Below are 14,070 nucleotides of genomic sequence, written 5' to 3'. Positions count from 1 at the left end.
CAGTTTACGACTACCCAGATGGTAAAAAGTAAGAAGGAAAATAAATATACTTTCTTGGCAGTTTCATCTAGTTCACTTATGTCCAATAGTAGAGAGCAGTGTAACTGGAGAAAGTGCATATCCTTGAAGGATGACCGTCATTGAATGCCAAATTAACATGTCATGACAAAACATCATGTCACGGCATGACATGCATATAAATAATATTGGCAAATAAGAGATAAAAAAGAAAAAGAAAAAAAATGTCCAAACGAAGATCCCTTCTTTGACATATATAAATACAAACATCATCTGTAAGTGGGGTTGTAACTTGTTAACAATGGAAAGGAGAGAAGGGGGTCCCAAGTAGAATTTATTGTTTCTACTTCACTTCTCATCGCATCCATTTTGTTTTCTTTTAATTTAAATGTTGTTCTGAAATCTGATGGCATGCTTAAACATGTACAACTCCGAGCACAATGGTCATAATCATCATCAACAACATCACTGCGCTTCAATGAGCCCCAGAATCTCTTTCTCGAATGATTTTGTGGATGTCCAACAAGCCATGAAGCAAGAAAGAAGCTCCAGATCAGAAGCGCCAGTGTCCTCAGACTTCGAATTTTCAGTCACAAACTATTCTATGATGAGTGCTGATGAGCTTTTTTCCAAGGGAAGGTTGTTGCCTTACAAGGATAATTGCAACAACCCTATGCAAAGGGCCACCACCACTCTCAAGGAAGAGCTTCTTATGGATGATGATGGATATGAGGGTTTTTCTCAAAAGCCACCAAAGGGGTCGTCAACAAGGTGGAAGGGACTTCTTGGTCTGAGAAAAAGTCACATTGGCTCCAAAAAGGTTGAGAAGAGTGAAGGTTCTTCAGACAGAAGGTCTATGTTGGTCAATCAGGGAGCTTCACTTAATATGAATTCTCAGGTCACTAATCAGTCTTTTTTTTTTTTTTGTCTAGTTTATTTACTTATTATGGGTTCTCTTTGATCAGATCTCTAGATGCTTTTCTCACTCTTTGTTCTTTATTTTTTTGGTGTGATGCAGGAGCTGTTGAATGAAGGAGAGTCAAGTGGCAGAGATTTGGGGATTGGGATGTAAGTTATGGCTGAAGGAAGTGTTGAATTTGTAGAGGATGGACCCCATTTTTTTTTCTTTCTTTTTGTTTTACTTGTCTTGATGACAAGGTGAAAAAAAAGAAGAAGAGAAAGGTCATTTTCTTTTTTTTCTTCTTTATTGGGTTAGGATAAGTTAAGTATGTGAATTTGTGTTAGGATTTTGGTTGTCAATTTCGATTCTTCTAATATTAGGATTTGGCAATTTGCTGCACAAAAGATTTGGCTAGGCTCCTTTTACCATCATTGATTTCCCTATCCCCTAGCCTTTTTGTTGAAGGGAAAGGTAGATTGCTGAGAAAAGAATTTCGTAATAGTTTTATGAATACATGGTGGTGTGTTGGTAATAGAAGATTGTTGTGAGCCATTATTTCTAACTCGTTTCATGCTTTGACAACCTCTGTATTTGAATGAATTTTCTCTTTCCTCAAATTTGTTATTATCCTCCGCGATAAACGACAGTGTTCTTTCTCGAATCACCGAATCTAATGTGAGCAACTACTACGATTACTCGGAAACTAATGTAGCAGTGCTCTTTAGTTTTTAGTTTTTTTTTTTTTCTTGTTTCGGTTGATTTGACACTATTTTATATTTTCTGTGTTACTTGTCGGCGTAAGGAATAACGGATACATATTTTTTTTGGGTGTAGCTTGGAAAAGAAAAACGCTCTACCTATGAACTCAAAGTGCCAATGAAGTATATAGCAAATTTACGAAGACTTTTTTGTGTTTCGTCGTCACCAATTTTATTTCAATGTTTTTCTCATTCCTAGCTTCTCATGAATATTTCTTAAAAACTTAACACTGCCAAATACTGAATTAAAGGATCATTTGAGTTGGTTAAACTGAAATACAAAAGTACTTAAAATAAGAGTACAATTTCAAAGTAGTAATTACTGTATATGCGGCAAAAACATTAGGAGTAGGAACAACACATAGATATATGGGTAAACATTTTTACAATTACTTTATATAAGATTATATACAGTTATCCTTTAAAACTATGTATTATAGGTAGTATATAGTTATAACATTAAAGTTATTTTTTTTTTCTTTTTACTCAGTCACTTTTCAAAACCTGTCTACTGACGTGGAGAAAGAAAAAAAAAGTAAATTTAATATTATAAATATATACTACCGGTAATACATAGTTATAATATTAATTTTTTTCTCTCCTTAGTCACTTTTCAGAACCTGTCTGTTGACGTGAAAAGAAAAAAAAATAATATTATAACTATGTATTACCGGTAATACATAATTATAAAAAATAATCATAAATAATCTTATCTAAAGTGATTATAGAAATACTTTTTTTTTTAATATTGAAAACATAATTTCCCCGTAGACAAAATTCGATAAATAGGTTGAGTAACATCGTAACCCCACTTCACTGCTAAACCCAAGTGGATGGATAATTTCCTTAGTTTGGGAAAGCAAAGCCCGAATTTTCAGTGTATCTACTGTACAAAATTGGGCTTAAGGGTTGTTTCCAGTCATATTAAGATTTAAAACCTCCGCAAGATTTAAGCTTTCTCTAAACTTGAAATGCACCCAAACAGGCATGCATCCTCATAATCGTTTAATCTCATTTGGCAACTACAAACAGATCCTGTTACAACTCTATCGAGCATTATCAATTAATACATAAGATGGAAATTCTAAGCTATAATAACCACAATACTTCAGCAATATATAGGTAGCTTCCTAGATGATTTGAAGCTCAAAATTAAAGCCAACACAGGGACTCATGACAAGTGGAGTCAACAATATATATTTCATATTTTCACCAATGTAGAAAGTCTGATATCTATCATATTCCATATTGATAACAAAATTTAAAGTAAATATATAAAAGCATTATCATTTAAGAACTTCCAACATATGTGCAATACGACTATGCATGAATTTTATCATCTTTTTCTTAACTTTTAGTTTAATATGACATAATTAGAATGTTGAATGGAAAAGGAGACAAACTTATGGTAAAAATGAAGTGAAAAACAAACAAAATAAATTTCCTAAAACAAATTGACCAGCGATTTGAAATGCTAGGAAATAATTAATAACCAGTGATTACTGAAGATGATAAATGTAGGCTAAGGCAAATCTTGAACAATGGAAAGAAGCATATCCAAAATCATTTCTATTGCCAAAATCACTCAAAATCTCAAAATGAAATTACGACAAAAAGAACATACATCCGTTTAGAGAATCAAAATTTAAGGACGCTTGGGGGCGTTGGCCTACTCCAACTCAACTAAAAATGTGTAAACTAACCTTGAATAGGTTTAGGTATCAAATCGGAGAAAACGAGCAGAAGACAAACGTGGCGACGACAACACCGATGGAGGAGAAGCCACCGGAGATTGTGGCGCAAGAAGGAAAAGAAGTTTAGGTATCAAATCTAAGAAAGTACAGAAAACACAAGTGAAGAATATAGAAGAAAGAAGATTATACCTCTAAGAAAAACAATGTTCAGAACCTTCAACCACAATGTAAAGCAAGTAATAGGGTTTGATATTTAGCTTGCCTAAATTTTTGAAAAAATTGAGTCACCGAAAGCCTTAGTTTATTTTTAAAAAAGGTAAGCGAGTAAATTCCTAAAAAAAAAAAAAATTTGTGCTGGTTTAAGAATGCCAAAAAAAAACTGGCATTTTTTACCGTCACCTAAAGCATGTAAAATGTCAAAATTATTATTATTATTATTATTTTTTTAATACAAAAAAAATTTAAGTGAGGTTAGACACCGTTATCCCACTAGGATCAAGGAAGACCCTCCAACCTCTTTGAGGATTTCTGGGAGGAATTATATATCACCCACCAACAAAGTCCTCACATCGGCCAGCGGGGTTTGAACCCACGTCCTTGAGGGTATGGACTAAACTCTTAGCCAACTGTGTCCACCTTTGTTGGCTCAAAATTATTTTAACATTGTGAAATTTCAAAAGACGCCAAAATTTACATCATTTATTGGAAAAGAAGACATATCTTTGGAAAATTTAAGTTGGTTAACATGTTCCTTTGTAAAAGAATTATTTGGACATAAAGTATTAAGAAGGCATATCTTATGCTTAATGTATAAGAGGAACTAAACCTACGTCTTGTGACGGACTTTTATTGAATGACTTGGCTGAAGTTTCATTTATGCCTGATATAGATGTTTCAACTAATCTTATCCAAAGTTTCCAAAAAAAAAAAAAAAAAAACTAATCTTATCCAAAAATGATATACAAATAAAGGGAAAGATCCACTTACCACCAAAAGAATTTACAATTTTTACAATCAATTTAATCACCGTTGATTTTCATCAATCTAACGGTTATAATTTATTGAAAATTAATAAATGTGACACAATAAATACTATTAATTTTCAATAAATTATAACCGATTGATTGATGAAAATCAACGGTGATTAAATTGGTTGAAAAAGTTGTAAACTTTTTTTAGTGGTAAGTGAATCTTTTCCCTTATTTTTAGGGAACGGTAAAAATAATATAGCATCAAATTAATGTGTACTATCATTTTCTTATTTCTATAACAAATATATTGATTAGGGTGAAGTGGATATTAGGACTCAGACAAAAATGGCAAATAGTCATAGTTTTATTAGAGAAATATGATATAAAAATTATTAATTGATATTCACCTGACTGTTTAAATTTTTGAATTGAATTTATTCTATATATAAAATTATAAAATTTCTTAATATAGATAAGAGAGTATTGGGTGAAAAAGCCTTCACCTACAGTCTCAACAAAAAAATTTATTTAAGTTCAAACGGGATAAACCCAACTATTAACCTAAAGTGTGGTCTGTTGTTGAACGCTCCACATCTCAGTCTACACAGTTGGGGTAAACCCAACTCGAACAAGACCTGTCACTAGGCCCAAACGGGATAAAAGGAGACTAGCCCATTTAAAGGATTTTGTGACTAAGCCCAGTAGAGGATTTCCCATTACCTCGTTAAGCAAATTGATACCATTAACGTAAACAAGAACTATCAATAAAATAAAAAAATAAAAATCGAGGTTTCATTATTCGTTCCTTAACAAACACTGAAAATTTTAGCTGAATTGACACCAGCTCATAACCTACACTAATTATTATTATTTATTTGTTAACAGAATTGCACTTATTTTAGACATTGGAAACACGTGGTGTTCAACGATGTCTTGCAAATTTAGATGAAAAGATAATTGGACATATTTCAGGTGATTAGGGAAAGTAGATAAAGAAAATACCACATATTTAAGTTGTGTTAATTATAATTATCGGTTTAGATGTATGATTTAAAGATTACAATGAAATGCATTAATATAGTTTATTTGAAGTTTTTTTTAAACCTAACATCTACATGTATTCACAAATAAGTAAACTTGAGTTTAATAGTTAAAATATTCTTATAATATGGAAGGTTTGAACTCGTAAGAAAAACACTAATGGGATAACTTGACTTTTAGGTAGTGTTTTGTTGGGGAGAAGTTAAAACATTGCTAGCTAAGTGCATGTGAGAATCTGAATAAACCACGTTTGGTTAGGTATTTTTGGAAAATATGCCCATCAAACCCACTTGCCCTGCAATGCAAGAAGAAGTGTAAAAATTGGATTTGAGTACTGTTGAAGAAGTCGTTTCAACATGTGGTATTGGTTTAGGAAATTGGATATGTGAAAAAGGTGGAGAATGGGGTGACAAATATACCTCTCCTTCTTAACCACACGTTCGCAAGTGATATCCAAAACCACATATTGACTTACACGAGCAAGGGTTGCAACATTCATCAGTCATCGCGACAGCCACAATCGAAGTGAAGATCTCGTCCGTCTACCACCGAAATAAGGTTGTTGTTATTTTGTCACTGCCTTGGTAACACTGTTCCGATAAGATTATTCAAAGTGGTTGGACTCATGCTCTGTTTTAAGAGTTCGGTCCTTTGTTGCAAACAGAAAATGGATGTGTCCACACACCTTTAACTTTGTTTAGGTTGTGCTTGTGATTATGAAAGTAAGAATGGAGTTGAAAAGATGTTCAAACACAAAATGTTGTTTCAAATCATCGACGCTGTCAACTTCATTTCCATGCCATTCGCGTCGGATTGCAATGACTCTCCTTCATTTGGCGCAACCTTGCGTGAAATTCTTGGCTTTTAACATCAAAGTTGGTGCCATTAGCTTGAAGTTGACGCTAATGGCGTCAACTTGGCGCAACTAGTGTGGGAGTGTGAGAGATGGCAAACATAAACAGAGACGGAGACGGAGTGGGAGAGAGACAGAGATGGCAAACATAGACAGAGAAAGACGTTGTGGATGTTGCCGTTGGGTCAATAAGTTTGTAAAATAAAAGGATTATTTAGTCGGAGGGTTATTTTGTAATTTCACTAAATTTACCCATCAATATTTTATCTTCAATCAAACACACATTCAAGAATTTCACATAATTTTCCTGGTAAATTTTTACTCAACCAAACAATTTTTTTGACATTTTCCTACCAAATTCACTTTCCAACCACTTCCCTATCAATTACATTTTCCTATTATGCAAAAAATTTCTCCTCAACCAAACGCCCACTTATAAATTGAGGATCACTCTACTTTAAAGAAAAAAAAATGTAAAGTTATATAACTAATGATTATAAACATAATAAAGAGAATTTTAACATTTTTTTTTTTGGATAAAAAGGAAGGTTACAACAAACAGAATGACAAGCTAAAAGCCTAGGTCAGACCATTCTGAGAATAGTAACTCCCATCTGGTGTCTCAAAAGTAGCTGGTTGCACTCAACAGGGGGCAAATCAAGGATCTCCATGTTCCAGTTATGAACTACAGCGGATGAAGCTAACCAGTCAGCAACAACATTTCCTCCCTGTACGTATGGGTGAGTTCAATCCTCCAGTCCCTCCTAACCAAAACGTTAATTCTCTTAATCAGATTGCTTAGAGGGTGACCATCCTTACACCCTTCCTTAGATAGCAACGCCGTCGTACCGGAGTCGCTCTCCATGCAGACGTTCCTGAACCCTCTATCCCAAGCTAGGGATAGACCAAGAAGGATACCTCTATATTCGGCTAATAAGGCATTTCCTTTCCCAGTGTAGCATCTGAACCCCACCAGCCAGGTGCCTCCATCATCATGATAAGCCCTCCACACGATGTTCTCCCACCATCAAAGGAACTCGACCCATCTGTGTTAACCTTTATCCAACCCACCTTTGGATATTTCCAGCTAATGAGACCTTCCACTTTCTTTCTAGGCAAAATACTCACTGCAGTGTGCATGTTATGTGCCAAGGAGATGTTGTCAACAAAATTCCTGATTTTGAGCAAGGTGTAATGAGCATTAGGGATTGTCCCATTGAAGATGTAATTGTTCCTATCAATCCATAAGGACCAGCACGTGACTCCAAACCTGATTCTCTTATGCTCAACCGAGTCTCCACCTGTCTTACCAAGATTAACTTCAAGGCATTTGTCCAGAGGAAGGGAGAAGAAAATAGTAGGTATATCAGCCTTCAATAGACCTCTCCACACACGACTGGCCCAACCACAGTCCCTGACGATATGAAGATTACTTTCCACTGGCGCATTGCATCTGGGGAAGCTCTCAACATCCGTCATGCCTTTTTTTTTCTCTTTTCATTTGTCAGCAGTTTATTGTGGAGAAGAAGCCAAAGAAAGACTTTGATTTTTTGCGGTCCACTCCACTGCCAAGGAATGTTGAAGACATTTAGCTGAGGGTAGTCGCTGGGTTCAAGTAGATTGTAAGCACTCCCCACCTTGAATTTACCATCATACGTTCCATCCCAAATGATTATATCCTCTCCATCATCCTGCACAGGTGGCGATTGTCCAGCAATTATGTTGATAATATGACTCGGGAGGTATCTTGAGAGAAGGTTCCAATTCCAGTAGCCATTGCAGTCCACCAATCTACTGACACTCCAACTCAAGAGGTTAGCTGGGATTTGCTGCATAGCTTCAGATTCCAATTTCACTCTATAAAGGAGCCAGCTGTCTTTCCAGAAGGTGGTACTAATACCATTACCAATCAAAATTCTAGAGTTACCTACCACTTCATTCCAGGAGTTTGAGACGTCTTTCCAAAGATTTGATCTAATAGGACTGCGGTTAAGAGTTTGCATAAGATCCTCACCCACTCCATATTTGTTCTGAATCACTTTTACCCACAAGAATTACGTTTAGTCAGCACTCCATGGCCTATCTTCATTAGCATGGCTTTGTTCATAAGATTTGCTTGCCTTAATCCAGCTCCTCCTTTGGATTTAGGGGTGCACATGGTCTTCCAATTCACAAGGTGGGTTTTCCTCCCCTCATGATTCGAATCCCATATAAAGCTTCTCGTAGATTTATCCAGCTCCTCACAGATACCAATTGGGAAGGAGACCAACTGCATGGTATAAGAAGGAAGAGCTGAGATAACTGAATTTGCCAATGTTAATCTACCTGCAAAAGATAGGGTCTTATGACTCCAGCTATTCAGACGGTTTCAGACCCTCTCCAAGACATGAGCAAGGGAGTCTTTAGACACTCTATTATGGTGGAGCGAAATACCAAGATACTTGCCCAGGTCGGTAGTGAGATTGACACCCAGGCTATCGCTAATCTCTTTGGCTCTATTGAGGCAGACATTCTTAGAAAAGAAAAGTTTAGACTTCTCTCTACTGATGCTTTGACCAGAAGATTGGCAAAAAGTTCTGAGGATTTGATTAATGACCTGCGCTTGACCAACCGACGCTTCAGCAAACAACAGAATGTCATCTGCGAACATGAGGTGTGTTAGTTCAGGACCATTCTTTTTCAAGATAACCGGTTTCCAAGCTTTAACTTGCGTAGCAACTTGGATCATATGAGCTAGCCTTTCCACACATAGGACAAAGAGGTAGGGGGAGATGGGGTCCCCTTACCTCAGCCTTCTTCCTGATTTGAATTCTTTAGTTGTCTTCCCATTCCATAATAGGTTCATGGAGACTGAATTAACGCAGCAGTCAATCAGCTTAATGGTGTCCTTATGCAGTCCAATTTCCACTAGAGTGTCATGGACAAAGTTCCAGTCAAGTTTATCGTAAGCCTTTTCCAGGTCTAGCTTGATGGCCATCCAACCTTTCCTACCTTTCTTGGCTTTCATAGAGTAGATCGCTTCTTGGGCTATGATGATGTTGTCATTCCCATTCCTCCCAAGGACAAAGCTACACTGGTTAGGGGATACCCACTTCTGCATATGTAATCTCAACCTGGAAGCAAGGAGCTTGGTAATGATCTTATAAGATACATTGCACAAGCTAACTGGCCGGAAGTGCTTGATACTCGTCGGGTTCTCAACCTTTGGATTTAGTACAAGGAGAGTTTGGTTGGTATCCGAGATCTTCAACGGGTCTTCAAAGATACTTCTGATGAGGCTACACAGGGAATCACGAATGAGGTTCCATTGGGTTTGGTAGAATATAGCTTGTAGCCCATCAGGTCCTGGCGCTTTGAATTTTCCCATTGAAAACACTGTCCTACGAATCTCTTCACTAGTAGGGGCAGCCCTAATACGACCTAGCTCATCTCCATTCAGTTGGGGGAAGGCATTCCTGATCGGAAATGACTCAAAATCTCCGTCATCTGTTGAGTAAAGATTAATGTAATAATTAATAGCATGGTCTACAATGTCCTTAAGATCTGTTAGCCAAACACCAATCTCATTTTCCAAGGACATAATTCTATTTCTTCTTCTCTTGGCCACCGTGTTAGAGTGATAAAAATTAGTATTTCTATCCCCAAACTTTATCCAATCACACCTGGACTTCTAGAACCAATCCAGCTCTTCTCTTATGTGAATGATTTCCAGCTCCTTCCAAAGGGACCTGAGAAGCAACTCTAAGTTGTGGTCATGCCTGTAAATAAGAGTGTTCTCAATTCCCTTAATACGAGCATGAAGCCTATTCTTCTGCCTTAGAGTGCTTCTGAAAACGTTGTTGTGCCAGGATGAGGCCTCCACTTGGAATCTACCTGTAGCTTCTATCCAGTGCTCGGATGAAACCCAACATTCGTTAACCAAATCGCTGAAACCTTTAGCTGTTAGCCAGGTTTCTAGAAATCTGAACGGATTTACTCCATTAGAAGGATCAAGCTCATTCCTGTGAGTCATGAGGATAGGGCGGTGGTCGGACGAGAAGAAAGGGAGATGCGAGACATACGTCTCAGGCCACGTCAAGTTCCGGTGGTCATTGACGCACACTCTGTCCAATCTCTCGAGAAGAGTATTCCTTTTCCAAGTGAACTCCGGACCGGTGAATCCTATATCCTTGACAAGACAGAGGTCCAGACACTCCTTGAATTCTGAGGCACTTCTCTAGCAACAATCTCCTCCTCCCTTTTTTCTCAGAGTTGATGGTCATGGCATTGAAGTCACTCATCACCATCGAAGCTTCATTGATAGTAGAGGGAGCGAGCATACTTAGTTTTTCCCATATGTGCCTTCTTTCAACCCGTCTAGGGATAGCATACACGAAGGTTACCCATTCCTCCATCAAGGATGATTTGTGTATGACTCTTGCATGGATAAATTGGTGCTCCGCTTGGCTAACTTTGACGTCTACCTCAACATCATCCCACATGATCCAAATACCTTCTGAATATCCCACCGCCTCCTTCCTGAAGGATTTACTAAAACCAAATTATTTTATCTTGGCCTCAGCCTTCGTTCCACTAATCTTTAGCTCCAGGAGGACCAGAACTGTGATTCTAAACCTGTATTTCAGGTCCTTGATCAAGGCCACAAAGCCCTTCTTACTATCTCCTATGCTATTCCAAATACAATAACAAATCATAAAAATATTTGGGTATAGGACAAGGAGTGTGGGACCTGCACGGCCCAGCCTCATTGAATATTGGGTGTATTGGAGCCCCGAGCCCCAATATTGGTGTTGAGCACCTTAATCTCCTGCTCATGAGTCATGTACCTCATAACATTGAGAATATCATTTTCCTTCTCCAGCATGGCCTGCTTATCTACTTGTTGTTCAATTGGTTTATGTTCAATGTTCACCAGATCAGTTTGGAGAGGTTGTTTGAGCCCAATATTCGGCCCGACTGCCTCGCTGCTACCCAAGCCCACCTTGTGTTTGCTACCACCACCCAACGGAGTTGCATACGGTTTATTCTCATTTCTTTGGGATTTAGGTTTAGCTTTGGGCCCACCACTTCCTAGGGAGCTTTTACCTTTACCTAAAAGACTGTTAGGCTTGACTTTTAGCCTCAGACTTTTGGAGGAATGAGTATTAACCGCTGGTTTAGGATACAAGGTCAGTCTATCAATTCCTTCTTTAGTGAATTGAGGGCTGTCAACTGCTCCCTGATCTTCTGCCATAGTCACCATTGTGGAAACGACCAGAGGCTTCTCTGATACTATGACAGGCGCAGTTCCCATGACAGGGACTTCTTTGCCTCGGTTCTTGAGGTTTCTTGTACCCTGTGCCGACAGCGTTGGGGAGCTTCTACTAGCTACCTGAGACTCTGACACCGCCTTCAACCTCCACGATTTGGAAGATATCTTCACTACCATCCAGTCACCGAAAGCATTCGGTTCCTCAGACCTCCTTTCCTCGTGTACCTGTCTCTCACGAATAATCTCAGGTTTGGTCCCCTCCATGCACTCAACTTGGTTGTTCATTACTGTCTTCTCTCTGCAACTCTCCTTCTTGTGCCCATATTTCCCACAGTTGAAGCACTGCAAGTTTAGTCCTTCGTAACCTATATGAAAGGTCTAGTCTTCTACCTGGAACTTAGATAGGAGGCTCCTTCGGAGGTCAACCTCCACACATAACCTCGTGAATTTGGCCTTATCTGTAACCACCCCTTCCCCTATTTCGTTCTTCCTAAGCGAGCTTTTGTCAATTCTCAGGGTTCTTCCCAAAAAATTACCAATGCTCCAGAGATGAAAGTTGGAGTATAACTCTATAGGAAGACCCGAAATTCCGACCCAAACAACCAATTTCTTCACCTCCTCATCATAAGGATTAAACATAGGACGCCATCTTTGCACCACTAGGTAATGTCCTGCTACAATCCATGGCCCATCTTGGAAGACATGGGTATGGTCTCTCTCCGCCTTGAAGCGAATCAGTAAATGGCCATTATCTAGGCTTTTAAGTTCATACGTTCCACTAAGACCCCAGAGCTTTTCTAGCTTTTCAATCAGGTACCTGTGATTTATGCGTCTGCCCAGCAGCTTGATAATGATGGCTTTCCTCCATTGTTCACAGACAACTATATGTTGAGCTTTTGATATCTCATACACTGGGCATAGGGGATCTCCAACAACTCCTTCGACCTCCTCCATGTCTTCCTCTTCTTCGTCTCTTCTTAGGTTAGCCATCCAGTCTTCACCTTCTTCGTCAGAGACATATTCCTGGCCATTAAGCTGGATAACTTTGTCTCTATATGAGACCAGACCTTTTACCTTAGGGCTGCATGCAACTTTCGTAGATTTACCCACCAACAATGAGATTATTTCCGTTTCAGCATTTACCACAGCCTCCGCCATGGTCTCTTCGTGAGCATCTTTGGGTTTATTAGTGCTCCTTCTGAGAATATCCTCCTCCTCCTTTGAAATCGCCTTCAATTCGCTCTCAACGTCTCCCATCTTCAATTTGCCTTCTGATTGTATAAGACTTATTATTCTTTGCTCTCTTCTTTGAATGCCCTTACTTAGGGAAAAAATAACAATTTCATAATTTACTATATAAATAAATGAATTTATCATGATTTTAATTGTTAATTTTTAATTAATAGTATGATTTCACATTTTTTTCCTCTAATTGAATGTATATTCTCAGCTTTAAGAGTAGCCAAATTTGCATTGAGAATATAATCTAAGTACCCCAAAAAAAAATTAATCCATTTTAGATATTGTAAAAACAGCTAAATAGGGATCCAAGCAACTTACGTAGTTTTTTTATATATACATTTGTAGTATTTTTTTAAGCTAGATTTGTAGATAGTTTGTATATGATTAAAGCCTACAAGAGAGTTTTATATATTTCAAACTAAAAGGAAGTTTGTTTAAGGTTACAAAAAAATCCAATAAATTAATTAATTTCAGTATGAGTTACTTTTTGAAGAATTTATTCATAACGAGTCTGAAGTATATTAACTTAGACAATAAATTATGTAGTCGATATATAATTAATATTGAACAATCATAACAACAAAAACTTTTGACGGGTATGATTTACCTCACAAACTTTTTTTTTTTTTTTTTGGTGAAATACCTCACAAACTTTTAATTGATAAAAGGAATGTTACAATTTATATCATTTGTTTTTCTGATAGTTGTAAGGTAGGCCCCACTTGTTGAATTTTATTATATATCAATTTTTACAGTTTTATATGTGAAAATTTAAAGAGAATTACTCTAATACTCAATTTTATTTTACTGACTGATATATTTTTAGTTGTTAAATATTTTATTATATTTATTTGAATTTTAAGCATTTAATGAGAAATGACTTTTTGTTTAGATAAGAGAAAATTAATTAAGATATGGGAAAGTTTAAGTTATGGGTGTTAAAAACATGTTAAGGATAATCTTGCTATATTTTTTAGGGGAAAGTTATATTCATAATTGTTAAAATCTCGATTTATCACTACGATTTTACGTTTTTACGATTTTTTTCATCAAAATGATTTTACCAATATTTAAAACGCTTTTACGATTTTTTACCATTTTTTTACATTACGATTTTATGTTTTAAGATTTTTTGATCTCTCTCCGATTTTACTTAAATCTCGATTTTAATAATATTTTATATTTACAAATTTTTTGTTTACAAACTACATTATGTTTGACCGGTTATACACTCTTGATTGAAGTCTGACCAGTCATATTTAGTATTATTTGTAAGTAAAATTGTAAATATAACCTTCCCCTATTTTTTATAATGACTCAAGCCGAATTACTGAAGTAATC

At 36.9% G+C, this 14,070-nt stretch overlaps 1 protein-coding gene across 1 annotated transcript; it reads left to right on the top strand.

The window, feature by feature from the left end:
- Positions 1 to 311: 311 nt before the first annotated feature.
- Positions 312 to 1,135, top strand: LOC133288433 (uncharacterized). The gene is made up of 2 exons (XM_061486192.1): positions 312 to 916; positions 1,037 to 1,135. Exons 1-2 carry the CDS (start codon positions 425 to 427, stop codon positions 1,088 to 1,090), a joined length of 546 nt encoding a protein of 181 aa, XP_061342176.1. The 5' UTR covers positions 312 to 424; the 3' UTR covers positions 1,091 to 1,135.
- Positions 1,136 to 14,070: the final 12,935 nt, after the last annotated feature.

The sequence above is a fragment of the Gastrolobium bilobum genome, unplaced genomic scaffold (assembly GCF_033153095.1).
Source record: "Gastrolobium bilobum isolate Gb01-03AN ecotype WA unplaced genomic scaffold, APGP_CSIRO_Gbil_v1 utg2810, whole genome shotgun sequence".
NCBI classification, from domain to species: Eukaryota; Viridiplantae; Streptophyta; class Magnoliopsida; order Fabales; family Fabaceae; genus Gastrolobium; species Gastrolobium bilobum.
This window is presented reverse-complemented; position numbering and strand designations above follow the sequence as displayed.